Source organism: Harpia harpyja, chromosome 14, assembly GCF_026419915.1.
Source record: "Harpia harpyja isolate bHarHar1 chromosome 14, bHarHar1 primary haplotype, whole genome shotgun sequence".
NCBI lineage: Eukaryota > Metazoa > Chordata > Aves > Accipitriformes > Accipitridae > Harpia > Harpia harpyja.
In genome coordinates, this window is record NC_068953.1 from 40,584,451 (window position 1) to 40,610,760 (window position 26,310).

The following is a 26,310-nucleotide window of genomic DNA, read 5'->3' on the forward strand; positions in this document are numbered from 1 at the left end:
CTTTTGTTCCAGCTAAGGCTCTAAGAGCCTTGAAAACGATGCTGTACAGAGTGGCTTTGAGCAACCTGACGTAGTGAGAGATGTCCCTGGCCATGGCAGAGGGGTTGCTCTAGATGATCTTTAAAGGTCCCTTCCCACCCAAACCATTCCACAACTCTATGATTCTGATTCTATGAAATGCTAACAGGGTGCTGCTACCCTGAGTGAACTGCACTCCAGGATGCTGCCACTGGGAATGCTTTGCTGTGCAAGAATGCTGGGAAGACCAACTCACTGTTTCCTATTCTTCAGCAGCGATTTAACCAGGTGACCCAAAGCTGCCAGAAGGACTATGGACGCCAGGGTGGCCAGCACCACAGCTGCATGGTACATTAGCGGCCATTTGCAATTTGCAGCCTGTGGACTTTTCTCACCAGCACCTGTAGGAGATGAGACAGTCCCACATATTCATGTGTTCTGCACTGCTGACAGTCGCACAGTGTGTTTGAGAGGCTGAACGATTGCTACGTCCAGCTGTGCCCGTGGGCTTGGGGCAAGGACTGCTAGCTGGGGACCCTGGATTCCTGAGGAGTGCAATACAGTATTATAAAGGCATAAAAAATAGAGAACCAAAGCTGAATGCCTCAGCCCTGCATTCCCCCTGTGGCTCTGGAACGGCATCCAGCTCACAAGCTGAAGTCACACAGCCTACAGCCACTGCTCTAATCCCATCTGGAGGAGAAACATTCCCCTGATACGTTGCAATCTACTTCTTCATAAGTGAATGGTAGTGCATGGAAGATGAGCAGCGGACACAGGTGTAAGCCGAGACACCCAAAGCTGCAAAGGCACACGGGTGATGTTCTGGGTAGAAAGGTTTCATGCGAAGAACGCATTAAACTCACTGTGCAATACCAGTAATCGTTAAATGTTGGTCTGCAGAGCAGCAGCTGCAGAGGGGATAGAGTGAGCTTTTGCCTGTGACCCACCAAAGGAAGCGAAGACTCACGACTTACCCATGCGTTCCCTCCAAGGCTCTACGTCAGAATCCCACTGAGATGCAGAGTCTCTTTCTAAGTCATTTAGAAAGACTACAACAGCCTCCATAAACAATGTCCTCTCTCTCTCCCGGACTGAGTTGTTAGTCTAATGGACTGATACTGTTTTTCTGAAGTGAGTGCTTGCAGCTCACAAGCAAAACAAAAAAAGAGTAATGTAGCAGTCGTTTCATCAATTTAAACAAATTAAGACCTACTATCAGTCTTCCCTGCAGCAGACCCACATAAATTAACACAATCTAAGAGCCATACCAAAGGCAAGTCTAGTGAAATAATGTCAAACTAGACTGAGTGCTGCAGGCTGTCTGGGGCAAGATTACTGCTCATTTACCACCTCTCTCACCCCACAATATGTTGTTTCAGCTTTGTTAACTGCTACAAGTCAACTGATGGAGCCACTTCCCAAATTTATTCAGTGCCCCAAGGACTTGAAGAGCTTGATCTGAAGTATCTTTTATACATTATTTCAATGGCAGTTACTACAGCTCTCCTTGATACTTAAGAAGAAAGTTAAAAGTTGAACTTTAGCATAAATCCTAGTAGTATCACCTTTAAAAGAAGCAAAAAGGCTTCAGCTGTTTTGATAAGAACGTATCAAAAATCCTTACCTTGCTCTCACCAAGTTCTGAAATCCATTCTTTGACCAAGTTATTCAGTTTACCAGGAACGACCAGCCTGTAAAGAAAACTCATGTATAAGTTTGTCCTAAAAAAGCCCAGGAGATAAACAAACTTTACAGCCTTGTTATACCTGTGATTCAGTTCTTCCTCATCTTCAAATACCCCAAATGCTTTCATCACTTCAACCAGCTTCTGAGTATGAATGCAATCTACATCCTTAGGAGGAGCCAAGCTAATTGGAGAAGTCATTCCATAATGCCTTTGAGGCTGGTTCTGCAGCCTAGGAGTACTGTGGGAGACAATAAAATACTGAAGAATCCTCAAAAGAAAAAAAAAAAAACAACAAACCAACCACCTTACTGGAAAACACCCTTCCACTTAGAGGTTTCCAAATCAGCTTCTGCTCTTTTGCCCAGCATTAACATAAATGAGGGAAAAAAGATCCTGCTTATGGTTTTTTGATAACTTGAGCTAACTTAGAAGTCACAACTACTTTTTTAAAAAAACATTTCTGGATATAAGAAAAGATCCAAGTTGCTACCAAGTTGCTTCTACTGACTCTGGAAGGACTTTATAGGTAATTGTAGAGGAAGGACATACAACAAAGTGGTCTGTTAAACAGAGTTGTTGAAGCAAATTCAGCATTACCTTGGTTTTGTTTACGGAAGAGGATGAATGAAAACATCAACCAATCTGCAGCTAATGTTGCTAGCAGAGCCTTGTGCTCTTAACACAGTGTTCAATTTTTATTCAGTTCAGAGGCTTAGCTGTACATACATCTGTTTTAATCTAAATCCAAGGGCTGTGTGTCAGCATGCAGAGCAGCACAAGTTAAGCTCTGTTTGTAGAAGGTGCTCAAATCTGCTTGAGCTAGCTCACTGCCCAGTTAGGCTGAGCAGGACACCAGGCACCTGGGTTTGGAGGCCCACAAGGTTACTGCCCCTGGAACTCCAGGCACAGCAAGGCATCATTTTCACCTCCAACCCTCCGCTTGCCCTGTTTGCTTAGACTCCCTTGCAATCAGAAGCAGCACAGGACTGACATGGCAGCACAACATTAAATTAAAAGCAGCATGAGCTTTTTTTTTTTTTTTTTACACCACAGAACCCTTGCTTTGGAAAGTGAAAAATGGAGAAAAAAAACCCTACTTTGCATTACTAGATGAAAGCAGGGGAGAGAAAGGGGTGGGACAGGAGGTGAGGACTGTACTTAATGGATCAAGGGTCTCTACAGAAACACTAGTAGCAAAAGGGGGAGACACATGAAAAAGGTCTCTACTGCGACGAGCGAGGGAAGTCAAGCAGTCGACTCAATGTGAGTGATAAAGCAAGCTTCACTTTACTGCAAAACCTTCACATATTTATAACACAAAGTTATATCTTATACATACTTGTCCTACAATCATTGGCTTAGCTCTAAAGGTTACATTATCATACTCCTCCTACTTGCAGTTACTGCCTTCGTGCCTGGGCCCGCGTTACATCCTGTTTTTCCTCATACAGTACCTCCTTATCTACACAATACAAGGTCAGTATGACCTTCTTTTCTTCCTTGTCAGCATGACTCGGAATTTTCCATCGCGGCCTAGTCTGGTTTTATGTCCAGATTGGTAGAACAAAACTCCTCCATGGAGCCATGACCGCGCTCCCTCAGCCATTCTCCAACAATTCCCCCTTTTTCTTTTTGGACCATCAAGGCACTGTGGTTCATTTTTGCAACATTATTCAGAATACAGTGATATGCTATTTTTACTATGACTACGAGTGCTACTAAAATGCCAAGCCAGCGCAATCCTTCTTTAACCAACAACAACAGCCAAGGAGACAATCCTCCAAATATGGATTTGAGCCAATCATCAAAAGGACTGTCGCCTTCGGTAACCCTTTTTGTGTGGTCGCGCAGCCACTGCAGTTGCTTCTGAATAGAGTAACTGTGATCTGTGAGATTAAAGCAACACATACCTTCTACATCTTCACAGCCATGTCCTTGTGCCAATAATAAAAAGTCAATGGCTGCTCGATTTTGTAAAATGGCATGGCGTAAACTGTCCATGTCTCGAGCCATTTCGGAGAAGACTTTGGTGGTTACGCTAGCTTGTTTCACTGACCAACATGCTAACTTCTTGAGTTGAGCCAGCGCTTGTGCAGTGCCTATGCCAGGCACTAAGGAAGCAAATACATTGGCTGTGCTCGACCATAACTCAACATTGTTGTTACAATCTGTCCGCAATTGATGTATAGACCTTTTTTGTCGCGGTACTGTAGTTATATTGATCCAACTTGTCAGCTAACTGTGAGCAGAGTCAATTTACCTAAATAACAAGGCCCTCCAAAGGCGTTCTTTGGAATGCCAGGCCATGCTCGATCCCCACAGATCAAAAAATACCCGGGGGGAAGAGCTTTGGCCGTATCATTGTTCCACAAAGAGCTACTGGTTCCCCGCATACTCCAGCCATAGGCACCGAGTGTGCGGGTCTGATTATAATTTCCACAATGTTTGCCTACTGTAAAGCCACTCATGAAAGGTGAGACAACAGTCCAGCCAGAGGTATTAACAAAAGGGTTGTTGTCATCAAGGCGGCTGTTTACAGCAAGGAGGGATTGCAGAACTTGGGTCTGTGCGCCAAAGCGGCTAATTCTTCCAAACACAAAACATGTCTGAGTAGTAACATTATCGGTTGCATTTCTAATTTTTTCAGACCCCAAAAGGTCAATTTCTTGGGGGTCCCAAGGGAGAGTGTGATTTAGGGCTCGTATTAATTGTACCGAACAATTTGATACAGTAACATTTGTACAGTTAATTGTTACAGACGTCCACTTATGAAAATCACTAACAATAATTTCAGGAAAACCTATCAAACATGTTTTAAAAGGCTCAGTTGCCGTAGCTGAACTCAGGCAAAAGTCTGTTGTCCCAGTTCTATTCGCCCATGCCACCCATAGGTTCGCACGGCTGGGCAGTGGCATCGCTGGAATCAGTGTGAGTAGAACTATGTTGATTATCATCAGCAACGGCAGCCTTGGTCCAACGGCTGGGAATCCACTTCGGCCCTCCTCCTCCCTCCCCTCCGGCGGTGCGGAGGGACAAACCCCTTCTGTCGGTGGATCAGGAGGAGGATGAGAAGGTCGGCGAACGACGGGAACAGGAATTCCCGAAGGCGGAGGCGAAAAATAGTCACCCCCTGCTGTGAGACGACCAGCGGCAGGATCAGATTGCGCAAGCCGATCAGAGGGAGCCGCAGCCATTTTCTTTTCAGCTTTATATTTTTTCATGCAGTTAATAACATCTCTCCAAGATTTCATCAATTTCTTTGCTGATTTATCATCATCAATTACTAAATCCCACAAACAATCACCGTAAGAACGCCACTCATCTACTTCAAACATACTTTCGGGGTCCTTAAAAAACCCCTTCACTTTCCCTAACGCGATTAATCCAGCCAGGTCTTTTAATTGGCTTACTCCCCGCTTTTCTAAAAAGCGTTTTAAAAGTTTGAATGCTACCTCGTTTTCCGTTGCGCTCTATGTCGACCTTCTTAATTATCCGGTCAAGTGCAGCCTTTTTCCCCGGGTAGCCTTCTTTCGGACGGCGAACCCCTTCCTTTTTGTCCTGGGTCCAAGCACGGATCAGGCGCGCCGCAGCAGCGTCCGCCGATCTTTTGCTCCCTGGTCGCTGCTACCAGTGCTTCTCCGACCTCGCTGTCCGGTGAAGAACAAGGATGGGGTCCCTGTTCGGGCGCCACTTGCGACGAGCGAGGGAAGTCAAGCAGTCGACTCAATGTGAGTGATAAAGCAAGCTTCACTTTACTGCAAAACCTTCACATATTTATAACACAAAGTTATATCTTATACATACTTGTCCTACAATCATTGGCTTAGCTCTAAAGGTTACATTATCATACTCCTCCTACTTGCAGTTACTGCCTTCGTGCCTGGGCCCGCGTTACATCCTGTTTTTCCTCATACAGTACCTCCTTATCTACACAATACAAGGTCAGTATGACCTTCTTTTCTTCCTTGTCAGCATGACTCGGAATTTTCCATCGCAGCCTAGTCTGGTTTTATGTCCAGATTGGTAGAACAAAACTCCTCCATGGAGCCATGACCGCGCTCCCTCAGCCATTCTCCAACACTCTACAACTCATCATGCTTGATCAAAGAGCCCATATCCAGACCCAAATGCTAAAGGGATTAATGATGCCATTATTCAAACAGGACATTTTCCTACTTCACATACGGACAACTTCAAGTATTAGCTGGGTTAGTCAAGAGATGCTTAGAACTATTTAAAGCATCTGACCCACTTTGGCTGGAATGGGATGAGGAAGTGCTCAAAGGACAGCTTCAACACTTGATTTTAAAAAGGTAGCTTATTGCAGCTCCTTATTTCTAATTGTTGCCCTTATCTTCCACTGAGGGAAGATGGATTTCTCTCTCTCAGAGTAGCTTTATCCAACTACAGACATGGCTTTTAGTCATCTAGTGGGTTCCCCCGCCTCCCTTCTCTATGAGCTCATTTTTCAAACTTTTTTCTATGCGTTTTCCAAAAAAGCTGGAGCGGGGGGGTATTAGGACTGTAGTCCTATCAACTAGTCTCCCCAGTCAGAACAGCTGTTTACTTACAAGGGTAAATAGGCCTTGACCTAATTTGCCTTGCCTTGTTTATAGGCATTGTCAACTTCCACTTCCTAAGTAAAAATAGTCATAATGAATATTTTCCTTCTTATGCTATCATTTCCATAACAAATACAGAAGGAAAGCCTATGTTTAATTGATGTACACTACATCTAAATTAGAACACCTACAGCAGCAACTTCCTACATGTTTTACGTATTACTTGCAGCGTACAACTTGCACTTCAGAAAGCTGGCACAACACAAGAATGGGTTTTAGACTTTGCTAGCATCCAAGATCTTTCCAGTGTACAGAAGGCCACCATCTGCCTTTCGTTGCCCCGTTCTTCCTACAGAGGCTATAATTAGAGATTGACATAAAGGACAATATAAATTAGATATAGCAGATATTATTAAGAGCAAATTCTTTTAGTCAAGAGTAGATATTTTTCAGTTGCCTGCATGTATTACTGAAAATTTGATCTCACAACTTAAAAGTTAAAAATGGCACTTGGAAAGCTTTATTGAGAGTGACTTATGCGCAACAGAATGTGTTCCCCTTTTGGAATTAAAAGCAAATAAAAAATAAAACAATCTTACTTCTCTCTCTCAACTGTACCAGACTGCCAGGCATATACAAAGAAGAGATCTTAAGAGAGAAAGTAGCACACGTGGCATACTACCTATTCATCCATCAGCCTTCTGCTTAAATGAGAAGTCTCTGGCAATTTAATATTTTGCCAACTCTTGCTATGATTTGTCCACTATAGTGAACAGCTCCAACATACTTCTGTTCTGAGAGATCCTAATTTTATACAAGAAGTTAAACTGATTTGTTCCAAGTTTTGTCACTTATAGCTTCACAAAGCTGCAAGCCATTTCTCCTGCATACTCTGACAGACAATGGATACGTTTACACTATTACAGTTCAGGGAGTTGCCTTCAGCCATCAGGGTGGTGTATGAGCCTTCACTGTGAATGCGTCTCTCCGACTCATGAGGTTGGCTTGCCTCCAGCCGGGTAGAAATTTGTTACTCCAGCCTTTTCTACCCTCACCACTTGGTAGGACGAATGACTGGAAATCAGCTCCTGAACCCCCCAAACTGATAGCACAAAACCAAACCAACCAACCAATCAAATCCAACCAAGCAAGAAAACCCCCAAACCCTGTGACCTTCACTGAAGTAACACCAGCTACACCTTCCATTCCTACCACACAAACTCATGCTGATAAAAGCCTGCAGACACCTGCTGGCAAGTTAAAGCACCTTGTTCCTGATGCCAGCATTCAGAGAAAGCCACTTTTTTTTCCGCCTTGAAGCTGGGTCGGTAGCCTGAGAGCAGTGCCAAGCCACAGCTGCCGGCAGCCCGTATGGCACAGATAATAACTCGTCTTCTCTCGAACTTCTTTTATCTTCTTCCACGTATGCTTCCTATGCTGTTGCCTCACGATGACATATTTGGCCTGCTCTTGTCCCTGAATTGTTATTTTCTTGCTTCCTGAATTGGAGATTTTAGACAATCTGTGGGATGGATCCGGGGTTTTGTTCTGATTTATCTTTAAGATTTGATAAACACAGTGCACCCTTACAATCTATCTCTAACACGTATATTCCAAAAGGAAGGACTGACCTGACGCTGCAATAATAGATAAAACAGACTCCTCTCTCCCCAACTGAGAGAAAGCAGCTTGGCTATTTGGGCTGACTAAACTGAAGAAACTCAAAATTGTCATAAGATAACAGTGTTGACTTTTCCAAGAATTTGCTCAATCAGCATCAACTAAGTTGTTAGAAAAAGAATGTTGGAGGCTGACTTCTATTGGGAAATCAATTTCTACAGCCCTGTTCAGCCAGTAATCAAAAGGGTAGCTTTCCACCTGAGCCTTTAATTGTATTTAATTTTGATATGGAATTACGGTTTCCACCAAAAAAGTTCCTTTTTCAGAGTCCTCTTTTCAATCAGGTATTAGACTTTTATTTTAAAGAATTTTACTGCAAGCACAGATCCCCTTTGTTAAAGCCAATTCAAATTAGGCCATTTAAAAATTAAGGACCACTTGTATTCTCCACAACTATCTGTCCATACTTACTTCATTATAAATCGGCTGTTGCAGAACTTAAGTGCTACGGCCTCGTTTAACAGCTTACAAGTCGTAATACATTGAATTTCTGTAGAATACTTCCAGTTCCCAGCCTGGTCTGCCACCTGCTGAGCAAAGTGTACTGGCTCTCGCTGGATGACCTTTTGGAGTGGAGAGAGGAAATAGCAAAAAATCCCATTCAGTTTATCTGAAGAGAATTTTTTAAAAGACATTCTAAAGTTACAGTTCCTTACCAGTGGTGGGTATTGATTGTCCTTGGGGGCCCAGACGACTTGCTAATGCTGGTTGCCTTCGCACAGGATCCTGATAGCCCTTGTGAATAAACACAGACAGTTGGAAAATAAGCTGTACTAAAATATAAGAATAGCTGCATATGTTGAAAGAAAGCTTACCTTCTCTTCCAACGAACTGCTGGTGAACAGAGAGGAAGATGTAGAAGGTTCAGCGGCAGTCACCAGAGCAGCAGGAGGTGTACCACTCAGGAGTGGTGGTGGAGGCGGTGGCAGTAGCGGCTGCTGCTGCTGTTGCTGCTGAATCTGCTGACGGAGCCTTTTTGTGTAGCCAGTTCCATTTTTGAAGTTGTTCACAGCCTAGAGGCAGAAAAACATTTACAAAAAGGGTAAGATGAAACTTCAGCAGATATACGAACAAAAGCCTTCACAGAGGAAAATTGCTTGTGTATTCCTGTAAGTGCTATCAGTCCTAAAAGAAACCAAGATACAGATATATGAAACCAACATACACATCACATGAAACACTGATACTAATGACTGGTAACTCAGAGTAACCGTATGTAACATACTACAGTGTTAACGCCGGATTTGAAAGCGAGGCAATCACGTTAAACAAAAGCGTGACCTGAATTTGCCAGGTTGTCTCTAAAGAGTTGTAAGCTTCTGTGACAACAACAGATAATGTATTTGAAAAGTAAATTTAGCCTTATTCAATTACGCCTTGCTTAAGGAGATGTAAGTTAGTATCTTCTTCCCTTTCGGCTTTTTACAAATAGCCTTTTCTTACAAGCACTTGACGTAAATGTCATCACGTTACCTGGTGTAGGCACTTGTTGGCAATTAAAGCATCAGGCGAAACATCCGTCTGATGCCACGCTGGGCATGTATGTTCCTCAGATTCCAGCAATGCTGTTCTAATACCTGTGTAGAATTAGAATAATCAAAATAGTATTTAGCCAAACTAAGGAAGTTTTGGGGGTTCTCATCAATTATAAAAACACACATATGATTAATGGGTGAATATGGTCTTGAATTGAGAGCATGAAGCTATAGCTGTTCAATAGTGTAAAAAATTTCTAGTATGCAGCAAATAACTATACAGTTTTGATATTTCACTATTGTAACATCTGAAGATGTAGCATAGGCTGTGTCTTGATGTTTCAACCAGTCTTTTTCCCACTATCTAGTACAGTGAGAAGTCCCCAACCTCAAGGTTAATGAATGAAACACGTCTCAAAAAAAACATTAGTAGGTTTGAGTTCTGAAGGTTTTAACCAACTCTCCCGTGGAGAAGAATGTGGATTAAATGCCTAACTATCCGCTTCTTGCAGACCACCATAAGTCCCCAGAGTTGGCTACATAATTTAGTATGAGAGAAAGGGCTGTGGACAAACTAAACGCATTCGATATGTAACACTGTAATCACCTGCACAGTTAGCCACTCTTCTCATACTCGTCCTTCCACATGTAAAGAAGATTTAACTAGATACGAAAAAGGGGGAAAAGCTTCCTGGATATTTTTTCACTTTATACAAGAAGAGCGCTTTCATATTCAGTGTATACTTAATCATTAAATAGAACTGGTAACAAAGTTATTTCGTTATCTCCTCTTTCTGCTTTCAGAAGATCAGATGTGATGTTTTGAATCAACAAATATGGGAGTAACACTTACATTCATCACAACAACCGTTTCCACAGCAGGGAATAACAGCTGCATCAGTCATTAGATCCTTACAAATGAGACATAACAACTCGTGTGGAACAGGATTATCTGAGGAGGAGGACGGCTCCTCTGGTAAAAAGGGAGGCTTTTCCTTCTTTTCTCTAGCAGAAGCTTCCCTGGAGGAGGGGTGGGGAAGGAAAAAGAAACAAGTTGAAGATGGGTAAAGGAAAAATTTTCCAAGCTTTGCATTTTATCAAAGGAAGATAAGAGATGGAATTCTTCTCACTCCACATTAGCCTTCTACAACATAGGCACTTAGTTTAAACTACTTTTCCACAGCCACAACACTAGAAGAGGGAGGGGGAACAATCTTCTTTCTGCGGAACTCTCCCATTCATTGGATCAACTAAGAAAGAAGCTCAGACTAGGAAAATATTTTTTTGACAGCTAGAAATCAGGCAAAATGAATCCCACCTCTGCTTTGCCAGAGGATAAATGTAAATTGCAGGCTCAGGATAAAGGTAGTCTCCAAGTAATTACATTTGCTAAAAGGAAGAAATCTATGTTACAGCTTCTACAAAAGGAGATCCATGACGGAAAACCGAAAGTGCTACCAAGTGCGTTTTAAAACAGCCACTGCTCTCAGCACACGGTAGTATTTTCTCAGTTTATAGCAACAGGAAAGCTTCAGTCCATTTCACACAAAAATTAACTCCAACTTAACACAAAATTAACTCCATCCCAGCCAAAAGCAGAACAGACGGTGTCTCTGTTATGGCTCGATAGCAGCTTTGTGCTGCTCTGCGTTTTATTTCTAGCTTTGCCTTATGTGGTGTATTTGGCGTGCTCACAATGGAGGGGCTGGCGCTGGTCTTGCCCTACACGGTACCCCTGTCCTGTGCACTCCAGGACAAAGCTGGCCCAGGGAGCAGAGGTGGGGATGATGACCTGTTAACGAGCCCCTTTGGTGCCTCTGTGGCTCAGAATTTAGCAGGACAGTCCCACCAGGGAAGCTGGGCTCCCCCAGCCTGTTGGTGGGTCTCATGCCCAGCTCCCTGCCTGCTGACACCGTGGGCATCCAGGTCTCTGCGTGCCCTGATACGAAGTTCGGCCCAGGATTGGTGAATCCCTGAGTCTGCTGCCATTACGACCTGGACAATTGTGCTACTGATCTGTATTTATTGCTGTGCCATTATTCGGACATGAATGGTCGATCCCTGAAGCTGTCCGTCAGGAGTCTGTCATCGTAGCCCAAACCCATACCCTGGCGGGGCTGGCTCAGGCCCTTGCAGGAGGGCTGGCGCGATGGTCTTGGAGCGTGGGCGGGTGGCTTCGACTCCTCTGGGGGCTCGAGGTCGCAGGGCTGGTCCCGCAACACCCGGCTGGCTGAGTTGGACAGCCATGGGGGCCGGGGTGGAGGCGGGCGGGCCGGGCGGCTGTCCGGGCTGGTGGAGGCCCGTTCCCTGGTGCTCTGTGGCAGGCGGGCTGGTTTTCCAGGCACAGGTGATGGCTCTTGCTGTCGGGTCCAGCTCTCCGGGGTGCTGGGGCAGCTGCTCGGGCTGTCCAGGCCCGAGGAGCAGCTGCTGGTGTCAGGCCGGGCTCACGAAGCTGCGGAGAGGCGCCTGCAGAGAGAGGAGGCTGCTGAGGCCCCACCGCGGCTGTGGGGCCGGGTGGGTGTGAGGGTGCGGGGCAGCACTGGGCGCCTCGCGGGGTGCGGACACCTGGCTGCACGTGGGAGCTGTGGGCATGGAGAGCTCCGTGCGGAAAACAGGGCACCCCGCACCCCTCGTCTGGGGCTCTGCTCGCCTGCCCACGGCTCGTCTCCTCTCGGCCCTGACCATCCTGACCTGCCTGCTCTGCACTTGCCTGGAAGGAGACCTGCCCGCGACAGACGAGGGGACCAAAGCTGGGCACAGCACTGCAGGGCCAGGAGAGCCTCCTGTTCACCTTTCTCAGCGTGCCTGGCAGAGACCAGCACTCGGCTCCCCTGCCCGTCCCTCACCACACAAGGGCACAGCCTCGGCTCTCAGTTCAGTGAGATGCCCTCCATCCTCCTTTCAGAATATGTATCCAAAGAGAGAAAGTACCCCTGCACAGAAAAAAACCCCTGCCTGTGCTGAGAACATGCACGCTGGCAGTGCTCAGGTGCAGATGGGACAGACTGACTCTCTTTCTCCAAAGCAAGGCCGAGAGCTGGGAAGGTTCCTCACCACGGTCTGAGTTGCTGGGTCACCCTGGCCGAGGTGAACCTCTGGGATTTACGGCATCACCTAACAGGGTGATTTCTGCTGGTAGGTTCACTGGCAGGAAGATGTCACTATTGCGCTTCTCACTTTCTATGGCAATGTCATCCCTCGTTTTTCTTCCTGACCTTGCTAATCCTATGTCTGTCGCTGGGTCTGCTCTTGTCGAGGCAGGGTCACTTTTAACTAACACTTGCCACAGGAGGAAGGGGTTTCACAAAAGAGTGCCCATGAATTGAGAGGCCAGTTAAAACATCTTACAGCAGAAATCTCAGTAGAGTTTGGCCAGTAACTGACTCGGCACTCCAGAATACCCTACCTCTAAATGGCTAATAGCAGCCATCTAATACAGAAGTTTGGCAGAAAAACCTCCCAACAACTCACCGTTGTCTCTTCCTCCACAGACAGATCACACAACACAATATCATCCCAAACAGCACAGAGCCCACGACCGCCACGGCGCCTTCTATGCAGTAGTACCGGAAATCTTGAGGAGCCATAGCATTTGTGTTTCTCTTGCCATCCACACCTGGAGGAACAATTCTGTGCATTAGTGTGTCCTGCACACTACTGGTAATCTCACAGGAGGTCTGACATTGCCAGGAAATGTTCTTTCTCACTTTGTTACCATCTCTGCACCAGCGAACATGCTGGGGCTGCAATGTTTCCTTGGTTTCAGTAGAAGCAAAGGAAACTCCCAAAGCTGTTGCAAATCAACGGCTGGAGCCTCTCTTTCTCCTCAGAGCTTTGCTTACACTCTGGCATGGCCGTAATTCAGTTTTCCCAGTGTCACGGGTTTGCTCCCCCTTCTCGGCCACCCTTCACATTTGCACACAATTTCTTTTGCGCTCACCCACTTTCACTCTCCAAGGCTTGCTAGTGCTGCTGCCTGGAGGCTCTCTCTGACCCTTTGGGACAAGTTGTCCCACTGAACAGAACTCATGAGACCAGGTGGAGAGCATGTGGGGGAGCACAGTTGTTTGACCAATAGCCTCTCTGAGACAGACAAAAACCATCCCTGCGTCAGGGAGTGCCACCCCCAGCTCTCTCCCCAGCCCAGCACCCACACCCTGAGGGGATGGAGTCAGGCCCTCTCAGGAGACACCTGAACCTTGCTCTCTCCCTCTTTGCCTTTTCTCCAGCATGGGCACTGCTTGCATGCCCCCAGGTTTCAGGACTTGTCTTCCCCTTATGGCCCCCTGCAAGACTGCTAATCACCTGCGTTCTTTGGAGAAAATTCATATCTCCTGGCGTGGTGGCCTTCTCCAGGGCTGGACAGCACTGCCACTGCCAAGAATCAGAGAAAGGTAAAACCTCAGCATGGCTCAGGCACAGAAGATGCAGGAGGGTGGCACAGGTTCCCTCTAAGCCCATGCCCGATCCGTCAGTGAATCCCTTTGGACCTCATTTCACAGGAGGGATCCCCCTCTGTTGGGCTTAGGGGGACTCAGGGCAAGCTCTGGGATGCAGGTATTGCAAGAGGCACATTCGATTAAGAGTCGTATTTCCCATCCTCTGCTGAGGGTGGTTCAGATGGCTTCACTCCCAAAACGGCAAAGTTCTGAAATTCCGGTGAACAGGTTGCACTGGGAGGTGAGCATCTCACTGCATCCACAGAGGGTTACGAGTGAGTGTCTCTCTGGCACACCGATGGCAGTAACCTCCACACCTCAGAGATGACAGTCATCCTCAGAGAGCCGTTCCTGGCTTCTTTTAGAACACTCGCTCTGTACTAATAGTTTGGCTGCTGACAAGATGTGCAGTAGCGGGCACCAGGGCAAGAGGCTGCAGACACACAGTGATTTTGATTCATGACACTGGATGACTGAAGGACAGCAATTACCTGGCACGCCTGTTGATTGAATTGCCCCTGCTTTTTCGTCAGAGACTGGCACTGCGTGACTATCTCCTTCCTGAAACGCCTCCGTCTCCACAGTCTCACGGTCCAGCTCTTTAGAAAGAAAGTGGCTCAGTTTAATTAGAAGTAACCGTTCCTCATCAGGAACGTGGTATCTTCAGGAGGCAATACTTCTCAAAATACATTAATAAGGCTTAGAAACAAAGCCTGGGCATTTGGGGGTGCACCTAGTCACTAGTCCAAACAATGTGTCATTCATGGAGAAAAATTTAAGCGCTAGACACTTTCCAGTTTACCAGGAGACAGCAAATCCTGACCTGCTGAGATTGCAGGGGATTGCATGTGATCTTGTTCACATTCCACTTGGTGCATTTCTGGCAAACTGCAAGATGATGGTAAATTACTTCCTTCAGAGAAGACAGGAAGATGCTGTAACCAGTTCAGCTGGGGAAAGAGTCCTTCTGAGAAGCACTTCCCATCATACCAACTCCACCACATGGTAAGGGTAACAGACACACACGGTGGACTGAACCGCAAGCTCTTGCAACCATATTCTGGGCACTTTCACAAGTGGCAACAAAGAGCCCACAGTCCCCCAAAACAAGAGGAAAACCACAACCGAGTTGTCTAGAACACAACTAGAAACAGACAGGCAAACCACCAACACCGAATTCACAGCCCTTCATTTTAGCTGCCTTCAAGTTAGGTGTCTGGCCTTCAGCTGGGTGTCCAGCTTTCACCTGTCCCTGACCCCGAGGTGTCACCGAGAGTCCTCAGACATCAAGGAGAACAATGGGGTTGGACCAGGCTGTGAAGCCGGGGTGCTCCCATCCTGGCCAGGGGATGCCTGCAGCCCAGGCAAAGTCTGCCGGTCTCAGTGACCCCAAGCTCCCGGCGCATCCCGTCCAGCGGCCAAGGGCACTCTCCCCACCAGCGACTGGCGGGGTGCTGGCCCTCTCATGGCTTATCAGGAATCAGCTCCTCAGCCAAGTCCCTCACACACTCGAGGTGTGAGCAACGCCAGTTCCTGCCAGCTGGATACCAACATCTGCCCGGAACAGCTCTGGCCAGTAATGCTATAACTGGGGCAGCAGCCGTCCCTGGGGCTCAGCTGAACCACAACTGGCAGCAGAGACTCTGCACCATCTCTACAGCTCACCAGCACCTGCAAGGCGTGAAATTTGAGTGTCAGCGCAGTGAGGCTCTGATCGATCCCTTCCTGCTGCGTAGGCTACGGCTTGTCCATACATGCATCTGAAACCTCAGCTTCCCAAGTCTTCCGGTTATACCCACCACGTGCTGCTTCGTCCAATTCCTCCAGGATTTCCTTTAGGACTTCTGGTGACCACTGGGAAGATTTTCCTATTTCAGCTTTAGCTTTATACTTTGCTCTTTGAGGACCTTAACAGAAAGTATAAAGTTAAATTTCTCAAGAATAACATACTGAAAACGAGCGCTTAGTCTGTGAAGTCAGTCAGGACTGACTACTCACCCCTGGGATGCCAGGTGAGCTCCAGCGCAGGACCTAGCCGAGAAGCTGGAAAAGCCCTCCCTGTACCCACATCTGCAACCAAACACACACGAGAAGTTCCCATCATACATTGTGATATACACTGTCATACTGAATAGCAGAACATATAAGGGGATCACAGAACAACATGGCACACACGATGCAGGCCTATATTCTCACACCTGCAAGAGACATCTTGCTCACATTTGGGCTTTGAGCTGGCAGCTCTCAAAGGAAGTAAAAAGCCATGACGCACCTGTGCGATCTCTCTGCGCGTCAGCCCTGGAACCCGACTGGGAAGCTGGATATCCATTGCGTCCAGCCACGTCTGTGAACAAACAGAACAGAGAAGCTCCCGTGAAATATTTCTATAGACTTCTTCAGATCTGAACAGCAATGAATGCAGTTCAAAGACAAGATTGCTCCATGGCACTCGTCTCTCCTTGCCACTCAGCAGCACTGTGCAGACCGTTACTGGGTGCCTGGACCATGCTGGTTTAAAACAAACCATGCACAGAGCTGCCGGCAGAAAGGACTCCCTGGAGCTCACACCAGCTCTAAACTCAACCCCAACAAGCCCGCTGGCTTTGCAGCAGGCACTGGAAGCAGCGCAGGGTGGGAGAGGCTGGGAAAGAATGTTTTGCAAGGCAGAGCGCCCCAGGCCACGTCACTGAGCCTGACCCATTCCCTCTCTGCTCTTCTGCATGTCTAAGCATCGGCCAAGAAAATATTAAGTTAAATTTCATATGAACGAATATTAAAACCTAAATGCCCGCTCATTGAAGTGACATACCTGTGGGGTTGCCCTGAGGCTCCCGGACAAGATCCGGCTGAGCAGTCGGGTGGCCATCGGCTACAGGCACAGCTGTAATCAATCATATTTCCATTAGAGGCTGTGATCTACTTCTTTCTCAGTGACCTGCAGTCACTGGAGGGGGGTCAGGTAATGATGTGGGACCCAGACATGGGTGGAGATTTCCAAAGCTGCAGAGGGCCTGCCTGGGGGACCTGGGTTCACCCGAGGAGAGCACTGCAGGGCTAGAGCAGGAATGCTCCTGTTTTCCTGAGCAGACATCTCCCAAGGACGGACGTCCCTGAGGCTGAAAGCCAGGATCCAGCCAGGGAGCGGCAGAGCCATGGCCCCGGACACAGCTGTGACCAGCCCGGGGAAGAAGTGCCCCTGCAGGCTATTGCCTGGCCCCTGCGGTGCTGCTCTGGCCCCAACATGCAGGCTGGGGGGAGGCTGCCCTGGGGCAGGGCAGCACGGAGCTGGCTCTCGGGATGGTTCCTCACCCCGCGGTGCTGCTCTCGGCCCCACCGTTCACCTGGAAAATGCCTCCGCAGCGGCTGCAGCCCCCTGCACCTCCTCGCAGGGCATCTGCCCCCCACTGCCCGTGGAACTGGCCACGGCTCACCCGGCCCAGCCAAGCCCCGCTGCTCTCACAGCCCTGCCACACCACGACCCCAGCCCCGGTGTCACCCCGAGGTGTGGTGGGTGCTGCGCCACACTGCCAGGAGTGGGTGCTGGCCCTCCCCTGCCCACCTACCTAATCCCCGCGCTTGCCACGGAGCAGCCCCGACAGCCCAGGCTTGCAGGGACACCACGAAGAGGATAAGGAGGCAGGCAGGGGTCATGGCCCCCCACGCCTGCGCCATGCCGCTGCTGCTGCTGCTGCTGGAGCGGTGCCCGTGGCACAGCACTGCACATCACGGCGTGGCACAGCGGGGCTCTGTGACCTCACAGTCCGGCCTTCCCACTGCGGCCACGGCCCTGGGGCACTGCCCCTCCCCACCATGTGTTGAGTTTTGGGATTTAGATGAAATTAAGACCCCTTCAGCATCCTAGCTCTCTGCACATCAGCGTGCTCCCTGCCATCCTCAGGCTCAGGTGCTTTTGGCTACAGCTGCTTCTGTGCTTGCTGTTTGGCCGCTGCTCTTCTGTGGATTTCTCTCTGCCTCGGAGTCTGAGGACAATTCTGTGGGATCCTCTGGGCTGAGGGGAGGGGAAAAAAAGAAATCCATATTATTTCCTATATGTAAATGTTACTGAGGCTACGGGCTGGCCAGACTTGTATGGAGAGCTTTAAACTAGATTTAGTGGGGGAGGAGGAGGAGGAAAAGGAAGAACAGGAGAAGGAGTAAAAGATCTTTCCTTTCCCACAGTGTTGCATATCTGGGGACTGATACAGCATCACTTGCCATTAGTCAGTGAGAAGAAGTCCAATTCCTCTAAGCAGCTGCAGGTTGGTACCCACCAGCATTGGGTATGTGATGCAGATAATAATTCAGCAGCCTGCTGAATGATTGTGAATTGATTTTCACAATCTTTTGGTAAAAATACAAGCAAAATAAGCTTAGCGAGTCAGGAGGTAAACGCAAGCATTAATTTTCACACCTCATCTGGAACAAGATCATCTGAGGAGGAGAAGGATGACTCCTCTGGTAAAAAGGGAGGCTGCTTCTTCTTTCCTCTAGCATAAGCTTCCCTGGAGGAGGGGTGGGGAAGGAAAAAGAAACAAGTTAAAGATGGGTAAAGGAAAACTTTTCCAAGCTTTGCAATTTATCAAAGGAAGATAAGAGATGGAATTCTTCTCACTCCACATTAGCCTTCTAAAACACAGGTGCTTAGTTTAAACTACTTTTCTACAGCCACAACACTAGAAGAGGGAGGGGGCAACAATTTTCCTTCTGCAGAACTCTCCCATTCGTTGGATCAACTAAGAAAGAAGCTCAGACTAGAAAAGTAACTTTTGACAGCTAGAAATCAGGCAAAATGAATCCCACCTCTCCTTTGCCAGAGGTTAAATGTAAATTGCAGGCTCAGGATAAAGGTAGTCTCCGAGTAACTACATTTTCTAAAAGGAAGAAGTCTATGTTACAGCTTCTACAAAAGGAGATCCATGATGGAAAACCGAAAGTGCTACCAAGTGCGTTTTAAAACAGCCACTGCTCTCAGCACACGGTAGTTTTCTCTTAGTTTATAGCAACAGGAAAGCTTCAGTCTGTTTCACACATGGGATTTAATAGAAGTCAGAAACATAAACCAGAAGCAAAATGAACTTTCAGAGAGAACGAGTCCACTGTAAACACTACTGAAATGTTTTGCAGAAATGCAGATTCTTAGCATACCACAAGTTTAACCAACTTCCAGGGGCATGACCAGCAGGACCACCCTCTTTTAATAGTAGAAAATATCACAGATTTCAGGTTAAGATACAAGGACAGTGCTTCCTCCCTTGGAATGACAGATGCTGGCCAACTTGGTTGCACTGCCACTCAAGATATTTACACGTGGTTTCTCTCCTTCACTTTTTGGTCAGTCCACTTAATTCCATACTTACGCATTAATAGTTGGTATTGCATATTTCTTCAGTGTTTGTCAGCATAGCACCCTTTGTATTGGGCACCTCTATCATGAAACTCCGTGGAATTCCTGTGCTCTTTTTACTTCTGGGAACAGTCTCAAAAGTTTTGTCCTGTTCAAGAAAAGAGAGGCAGACATACCTCAAGACCCACACTTAGAATGACATTTCCCTGATTATTTTAAGCAGCAAAAGCCTTTAATCCTCTCCTTTTACCTAGCGTAAGGGTTGCTCAACTGTAATACTGCTTCTCCTACATGAATATAGCCAGGATGTTCCAAAGGCTTGAGCAGAGTTTTGAACTCGAGCGACATTCTTTGGCTTAACTTCAGGTTCCTTAAGGCTGACATATGCCTTAGCTCACCGTCCACTCAGAGAAGAGACAAACCCGCTGCTCCTCCTGCAAAGCACAATTCAGAATGAGAGCTTAATCTTGTGCTCTGAATCAGTCACTGGCAAAACCTGCACTCACCGTCTATAGGTGAAGGTTGAATTCATACCTCATGCATATAGCTTCAGTGACTAACGTGAAATGGCATCAATACTCAACCAGCGACTTAGTGTAATTAAAACACGCAAATATGCAATGGATGGGGTCAAGAGAAATGTCTTGGTTTTATACAAAATAATAAAAACTGTGAACTGTCATTAAAATGAGTGGAAAACAGAAAAATTTCCAGGTACACTGAAGTATATAATGTATATACAGCTCTTGGTCTATACCTCAGGCTAAGAAATCTTCCCCCTACCTCCTTGTTTGCCCCACAGTGTCCCTGCAACCTGCTATGTCTGTGCAAAAAGAAACATCTTTTTCTTTTCTCTGCTACAGAGAATTTATGAGATTTCTTCTGTTTGGTTTTTTGTTTGGGGTTGGGTTTGGGTTTTTTTCCAGAATTTTCTGGGTGTTTGTGCATCGGACATTGAGAATTTCGCCACTTACTCAAGGCTGCAAATGCACGAGCCCTCCCTGTATGAAAACTAGCAGGAAAAGCTGTGGTCTGAAACAGAAATACAAACTGATGAGCTCATCATCCTACATCAGATTAAACAAAAAGAGCTGCAAGAAGAAGGAAATACAGTTTGGGGGGTGCAGGTTTTCACATTGCACGTGCTCAGGAGCTGGCAGAAGACGTGCTTGGGGCTGGGACCCCCGCGGCACGCTAGGAAATGTAGTTCCCCCATCATGGCAGCACGCTGGAGCCCACGGCACTGGTGGGCACGCACAGGGCCCTGCGTCCTGACGGGGTAAAGAAGGCAGCACCCTCTGTACAAGCCTCGTCTTCCTCCCTGTCAGGGCACCGTCAGGACTATCCCCTCCACTGTGCCCAAATGTCTTCTGAGGGCCAGGAAGGCCTGAGGGAAGGGCCAGTCCTGGCCCTCGGCGGCCATTTCAGCATCCCCACGGGCAGAGGAACTCTTTTCCTCCATCCTGCCCATTGCCCTGCGTGGTGGTGGTGCTGGGAAGGGTCTCCTCAGGCACTCAGTGCTGTCCGTGCCGATTTCTCCTCAGCACAAAGGAACCTCCAGGGACCGCCGGAGCGAGACCTTTCCCCCCAGATCCCCAATAACTGGACAGAAAGGGGATGCAGAGTCTCCTAGTCTCCTCGGGACATTTACTCTACCAGGACATTATCATTTTGTAGAACACATTTTTTGTGGCACTGCCCCCGCCCCGCCTTACATTTGGTTTAGTTGGTTGGGGTTTTTAAACAGATACCATGTGCAAAAAAAAAAAAAAAAAAGAGGCTGAAAATTTTACAGTACACCCAGAAAAATATACTTTGAAGAGAGAAATGGCCTTTAGCTGGCTTCAAACCATGTACTCCTGCCAGGCAACTGGGGACACCCAGCATCCTGGCGGTAAGCGTGTAGAGATAGGTAATGGGAATCATATTTGCCTTCCGATTCAGCTGTATAATACGATTGCTCCATTCTTTTTCTGTCGTCATTTCAGTCTATTAAGTATATATCACTTCTCTAAATAAAAATCCCCTGTAACATCAAATATCCTCAAATAAATACATTTAGTATTAAAACCTTAAACGCTCCTCATGTGGAGCATCTGAAAGTAGCTGGTCAAGGAGTATAGGACTCTGACAGCCTGTCACCTGCCAACTAGCTGAGGGCACGCTCTGCCACATTGTCTGTATCCCTCGTGAGGAGTGGACATTGCATCAGCACTGGTGCCCAAACTTGGCGCATTGCTAGCGGGCGATCCTCTCGTGGGGCTTTGTGCCAGAAATTGCAGCCCCCTGGGCAGGCATGAGAACTGGTTTCAGTCGCCCTCTGCAGCCTCTTATTGGACTCAGTCTTTGTCACCTGGTCAGCGAGGGCGTTATGGGAGATGGTGTCAAAATACTAACTAAACCCAAAGTAAACAACATCCTTTGGTCTCCCCTGTTCCCAGCATGTTCTGCTCCATCCTCTTCCAAAGGACCAAAGCAAGGCCGACCAGCCTGTGCTGCCTTGGTTCTCCTTTCTGGCCCTTCCTGAAGACAGCAGCCACATTTGCTTTCTCCCAGTCCTCAGGAACCTTTCCCAACTGCTGCAACATTTCCAAGATCATTGAGAGCAGCCTCATGGTCCCGTCAGCCAGCTCCCGTGGGTGCATGCCCTCAGGCCTTGGCATGGCCCTGTCACGGCCCCCCCGGTCTCTAGGAAAGAAAGATCAACTCTCCATTGGTGTGACCAGGAAAGGAAATTTATTGCCACAAGTACCCCTGGCCCATCGTGGTCCACAGCGGCAGAAGATGCTGTCTGCCCCTGGCCGCAGGCGATGGAAAGCTGCAGTGACACAGGAGGGGTGATGAGGAGCTGGTCTTGCTGCGTGCTCCCCCTTCTGCTCCAAGCCAGGCTTTTTGCTGCCAAGCCTCTGACCTCCTCCCTGACCTGCAGAGCCAGAGCTCAGCTCCGCTCAAACCTACCTGAAGATAGGAGCCTCATTCCGGCTGCTGCCAAGAGCCGCTAAGGCCTCTTGTTTTTTCCAGGATGTCTCCTAAGGCATGGGACAAAGAGGCAAATGTCAGAGCATTGCCCTCCAGCCCTGTCTTGTGGCCCTCCCCTACACCCGGGACATGCTCGGGGAGCTGGAGGGGAAGGCTAGAAAGATCCGAACTTTACAGTCGGGACGTAGCAGCAGGCAGAGCTGAGCATCGCTTCGTGCGGGGCCCAGCCACCCCACCAGTGCCGGCTCTGCACGCCGTCGCCTTCTCCTACGCTCGCCCTGAGCCCTGAGCAAAGCCTTCTGCGGCTGCCCTGCCAAGGCTGGCCCTGGTCTCCCTGGGCGGACGGGGAAAGCGCGGTCCCCTGTGGCTGTCTCTTTGGGAAGCGCAGCTTCGGGCTCCAGCCCTGACTCTCACCTAGGACTGCAACGGCGGCAGGGTGCAGCGCTTGGCCGTTCTCGAGGCGGCGGCTCCTGGCGATGCTGTGGAGCTTCTCCAACATAGCAGGGGCATCTCTGACCTTGGGGGAAGCAAGGAGGCACGATTTCTTCTCTGGCCAAAAAGGCCACTCTGCTGACCCACGGCCGGTCAAGCTGGGTTGGCCACGAGGGGAAGGAGGAAGAGCGAGCAGGTGTCCAGGAGGGCAGGCCATGTCTCAGCACCAGCTGCCCGGCTCCCATCCTGCCCACCCTTGGCGTGTCGCCTCACGCTCCCTTCTCGGTTCTGGGGAACAGCCCTGCGGCTGCGACGTCTCCCCGGGGCACAGCTCACTCACCAGGCAATGGCAAACCTCGTACTGCAGCTGGGCTGCGCTCAGCCCGATGGAGGTGACGATGCTCTCCTGCACCCGCTCCAGCACCAGAAACGGAGCGCAGACGTAGAGAGTGGTCCTGCACACCTGAAAAAGGAGAGTCGTGCCATGTTGTTCCTCCCCCGTTGGAGTGGCCGGGGTCCTTCCCGGGAAGCTCATCCAGCTGAGCTCCGCTGAGCTCTCCCTAGCAGAGGGGGCTGCCCCAGGCGCAGCCTCCAGGCAGGGAGGGCACTGGCTGCAGCAATTCACCAGGCAGCTTTCTGTGGCTTTCTACAGTTTTGCAAATAAGATCTGGGGGCTCTTACATTGGAAACTTCAGGGTCAGGATCCCGGAGGTGCAAGAGAAGGCTGACCCAGGTCTCCCACACTTCTCTGGTGAAGAATGATCTTTTCCCTGAGGCGGAGGAGGCCAGGACAGCATAGAGGCTGAAGGCTGAGAAGCGAAGGACATCTGGCTCCTGCAACTCACAGACCCCATCTGTCAGCTGGGTAATGAGGGCACCTCCTACCAACCCCACATCAACAATCGTGCGCTGCCCGTGGAGGATGGCAGCCCAAGAAATAGCTGTCGTCCACTCATTCCCACCCTCGAGAAACCGGTATGTAAAGCACCAAAACAAGAATCACTGATCAGTAAGTCAGTGTGCTTGAATACAGTTCTTTGGAAAAGTATGTGTTGGAACCCAGGTTTGGAAAGAAGGTTGCCTCATCCAGATTCCTTCCCTGCCACATAGGTCGTGAGTCCAAGTGTGACTCCCAATCTACGGGGAGTCTCAGGGCACCTGAGCATCCTTTCTGGCAGGGGAGCTGTCTAAAGCCTGAGAAACCGCAGGGGCATGTGAGAGACCCTGTTGTCCTGGGGGAAGCACAGGCACTTCACAGCGTAACCCACCCTACCCACGGAACAGTGGGGAAAAAGGCTCAAAGCAGACATTCAGCCAGCAGAGACCCTCCACGCAGCATGGGGAGGTCCCAGCCCACCCCACTACCTCTCAGACAAGCAGGAGAAAGTTATTTTACTCACCGCCTCCAAGAACATCTTGGTGGACCTGGCAATATCTTTGAAGGCAGACCCCAAGCCCTCTGCCTTCAGCTTCCTCACCACCTCAGCCAGCGCCAGCATGCTCTCAGCAGCCACCACAGGACACGTGGTGTTCTCCAGGCCCCTCTGCAGCACCTCCAGGATGGCCGCCTTGTGCTTGTGCACCTGCAAAGCCAAAGACACCCACAAGCTTCTCGCTAGTCCTGACCCGAATGGCTTCTCTTGACTATTGCTTATGTTTTGCACCAGGAGGTGCTGTCCCGTTATGATCCCCTTATAAAGGCACGCAGACTCGGTGAAATACCTCTTAACATGCTATTTATCAGAGCTAGCGCTATAAAGACAGACTAATATAGATAGTCCCTTCAGATGCTGGGAACCCTGACTTTTGCAGCACCGAATGCACCTCCAATCTCCATGCAGGGTGCTGTGCAGACACCGCCTATGGGAAGGGTAAAGCCATTTTGGCCATTTGAGCTGTTACAGGATTTTCCTACAAGGCCACGCAGGCGGCGTAATCACTGGTACATGGGGGAGCTGCCCGCAGGCTCCTCGGTTGCAGTGAGCTTGCTAAGCTCCTCCTGAGGCCAAGGCATGGGATGTGCACAGAGCAGCACAGGCTTGGGTCTCCTCAGGGTAACTGTTAGGTGGCTCTCTAAACTCCTTGACGGGCAACGGTCTTTGGTCAGGATCCCTTCAGCTGCCAAGGGCTGAAGTTGCTAGAAACCCGCTCAGAGGTGATCTCAGCCCAGGAAGCCTTGTTTGGCACCAGGTTTCCCCTTTGCTACCCTACTGACATCAGACAAAGGAGCGTGGTCTTAGGAAAGAGCCCCGTTTGCCTTTACTAGCCTGTCCGAGCTGTCGAAGCCCCTTGCCGCTCTTCACCAGGCTCTTGCCAGTGAGGGGCTGCAGTCAGAAAGGGGAAAAGTTGGTCTCACCTCCTTGGGTGCTCCCCTGACGGCGTTGCCCAGGCCTCTCACTGCCATCTGCCGCACGGCGCCGATTCCGTGCTGTGACTTCTCCACCAAGACACCTAGGACACTTTCCAGGAACTTCTTCTCCATGACTGGCGGATCCTTCATCAGCGGCAATAAAGCAGTATGCCCGTGAGCGCCAGGGTGCCACCTAAGTCAAGGCACACCACATGAACATGCTTCGTAGAAACGAGGATCCATTGGATCCATTGGATGATGACGCTCTCTTCTGGCACCTTCTTCCTTCAGAAAGAGGCATCCCAAGCAGCAGTTTTCTAAGAGAAGCCCTCTGAACCCTTCCTTCCCCTCCTGTTGCCTCACCTCAGCAAAGAAAGCTGTCGCTGTGAGCTGCAGGTTTCCCGAGGGGGAGTTCAGCCACTGGGAGAGGGCCCATATCACGCCCCTTGTGACGAGCTGGTTGTGAAGCAGGACACTGCACAAGAAGGCAACTCATGGTCATGCGGCAAGGACACAGGCCACGACCCCAAACTTCCCCTGCTCTGGTGCAGGCACTTTTCAGCCCCGCAAGACAGCTCCCTGCACACATGGGAATGGTCCTGGCAGCCATTTCCCTGGGCACAGCCACCCACGAGAAGGTGAGACACCAGAAGAGGATCTCACCTCGTCAGGAGACACACACCATCAGCGTGAGCCTGCGGGTTTTTGAGGGATGCCCACGCTCCCTGCCTCCATAGCAGCAGCAGCCATCTCTTCTCCATGCATCTGCTCAGCACCAGCTCTAAAGCCTCACAGTAAGGGCTGGTAAAAAGAAAGCCCAAAGACATCTCAGATCGCAGCGCTTCCAGGCAAGATTTGTCTGTAGCAGAGCTAAAAGGCTCTGCTGCCTTGAGAGGTGTTGGTTCACTCATCCCAAACTCCATGTCCATGAAGAGGGACATTTTCATCCTTTGCCATGCCTCAGGCCACTGACAGCAGGAGGAAACCCAGGGTCCCCGTGCTCCCTCGATGCCAGATGCCCAAGGGTTGCTGGTAGCATCGCCGGTTGCTCTCGTCCTGCCTTGTGTGCAACCCTGATGGCAGGGTGTCCTTCTTCTCCCTCCGCTGACTGGGGAGAGATCCTGCGTGGGAACGGTCCGGCCGAGCACCCTGCGGATGGGGGAGACCCTTCCTGGTCCAGGGGCTGTGGCCCAGCTCTGGCCATGGCCGTCTGTGGTTTGGCGTTGTGGAGACTTAACTCGTGTAATCTGTGGCCTGGCGGCATGTGACCGCAGGGCTTGGCTGCAGCAGTGGTGTTCCTGCCTTTCAGATTTATAGGCGGACGGACCCATTGTGTCACGT

At 49.1% G+C, this 26,310-nt stretch overlaps 2 protein-coding genes across 4 annotated transcripts in view; both read right to left on the reverse strand.

Moving 5' to 3' along the window:
• Window positions 1-56: 56 nt before the first annotated feature.
• LOC128150717 (E3 ubiquitin-protein ligase RBBP6-like) overlaps window positions 57-26,310 on the reverse strand; it is a 43,719-nt gene continuing 17,465 nt past the window's right edge. The window contains exons 2-6 of one of the 3 annotated variants that reach the window (XM_052807160.1): window positions 10,279-10,445; window positions 8,766-8,963; window positions 8,607-8,685; window positions 1,646-1,712; window positions 57-419 (exon numbers count right to left, since the gene is read on the reverse strand). In XM_052807160.1, the coding sequence (XP_052663120.1) occupies window positions 1,690-1,712; window positions 8,607-8,685; window positions 8,766-8,963; window positions 10,279-10,323 (345 nt within the window). In that variant the 5' untranslated portion in view covers window positions 10,324-10,445 and the 3' untranslated portion in view covers window positions 57-419; window positions 1,646-1,689. Of the gene's footprint in view, window positions 420-1,645; window positions 1,713-1,793; window positions 1,947-8,286; window positions 8,514-8,606; window positions 8,686-8,765; window positions 8,964-10,278; window positions 10,446-26,310 lie in introns of those variants that run through there. The other 2 variants (XM_052807159.1, XM_052807158.1) reach the window with 2 other exon arrangements.
• LOC128150714 (protein maestro-like) lies at window positions 21,930-26,004 on the reverse strand. Its single transcript, XM_052807150.1, has 8 exons — window positions 25,633-26,004; window positions 25,333-25,444; window positions 24,976-25,122; window positions 24,020-24,202; window positions 23,301-23,453; window positions 22,960-23,082; window positions 22,602-22,704; window positions 21,930-22,237 (listed from the first exon to the last, which is right to left on the reverse strand). Exons 1-8 carry the CDS (start codon window positions 25,914-25,916, stop codon window positions 22,182-22,184), a joined length of 1,161 nt encoding a protein of 386 aa, XP_052663110.1. The 5' UTR covers window positions 25,917-26,004; the 3' UTR covers window positions 21,930-22,181.

Excerpts from the sequence above, each read along its gene's own strand:
- LOC128150714 (XM_052807150.1), bottom strand. The coding sequence starts at position 25,916 with ATGAAAATGTCCCTCTTCATGGACATGGAGTTTGGGATGAGTGAACCA. Across the intron at positions 25,445-25,632 it reads GGTGTGTGTCTCCTGACGAG|TGTCCTGCTTCACAACCAGC; the intron begins GTGAGATCCTCT and ends CTTCTTGTGCAG. Across the intron at positions 24,203-24,975 it reads TCAGGGGAGCACCCAAGGAG|GTGCACAAGCACAAGGCGGC; the intron begins GTGAGACCAACT and ends TTGGCTTTGCAG.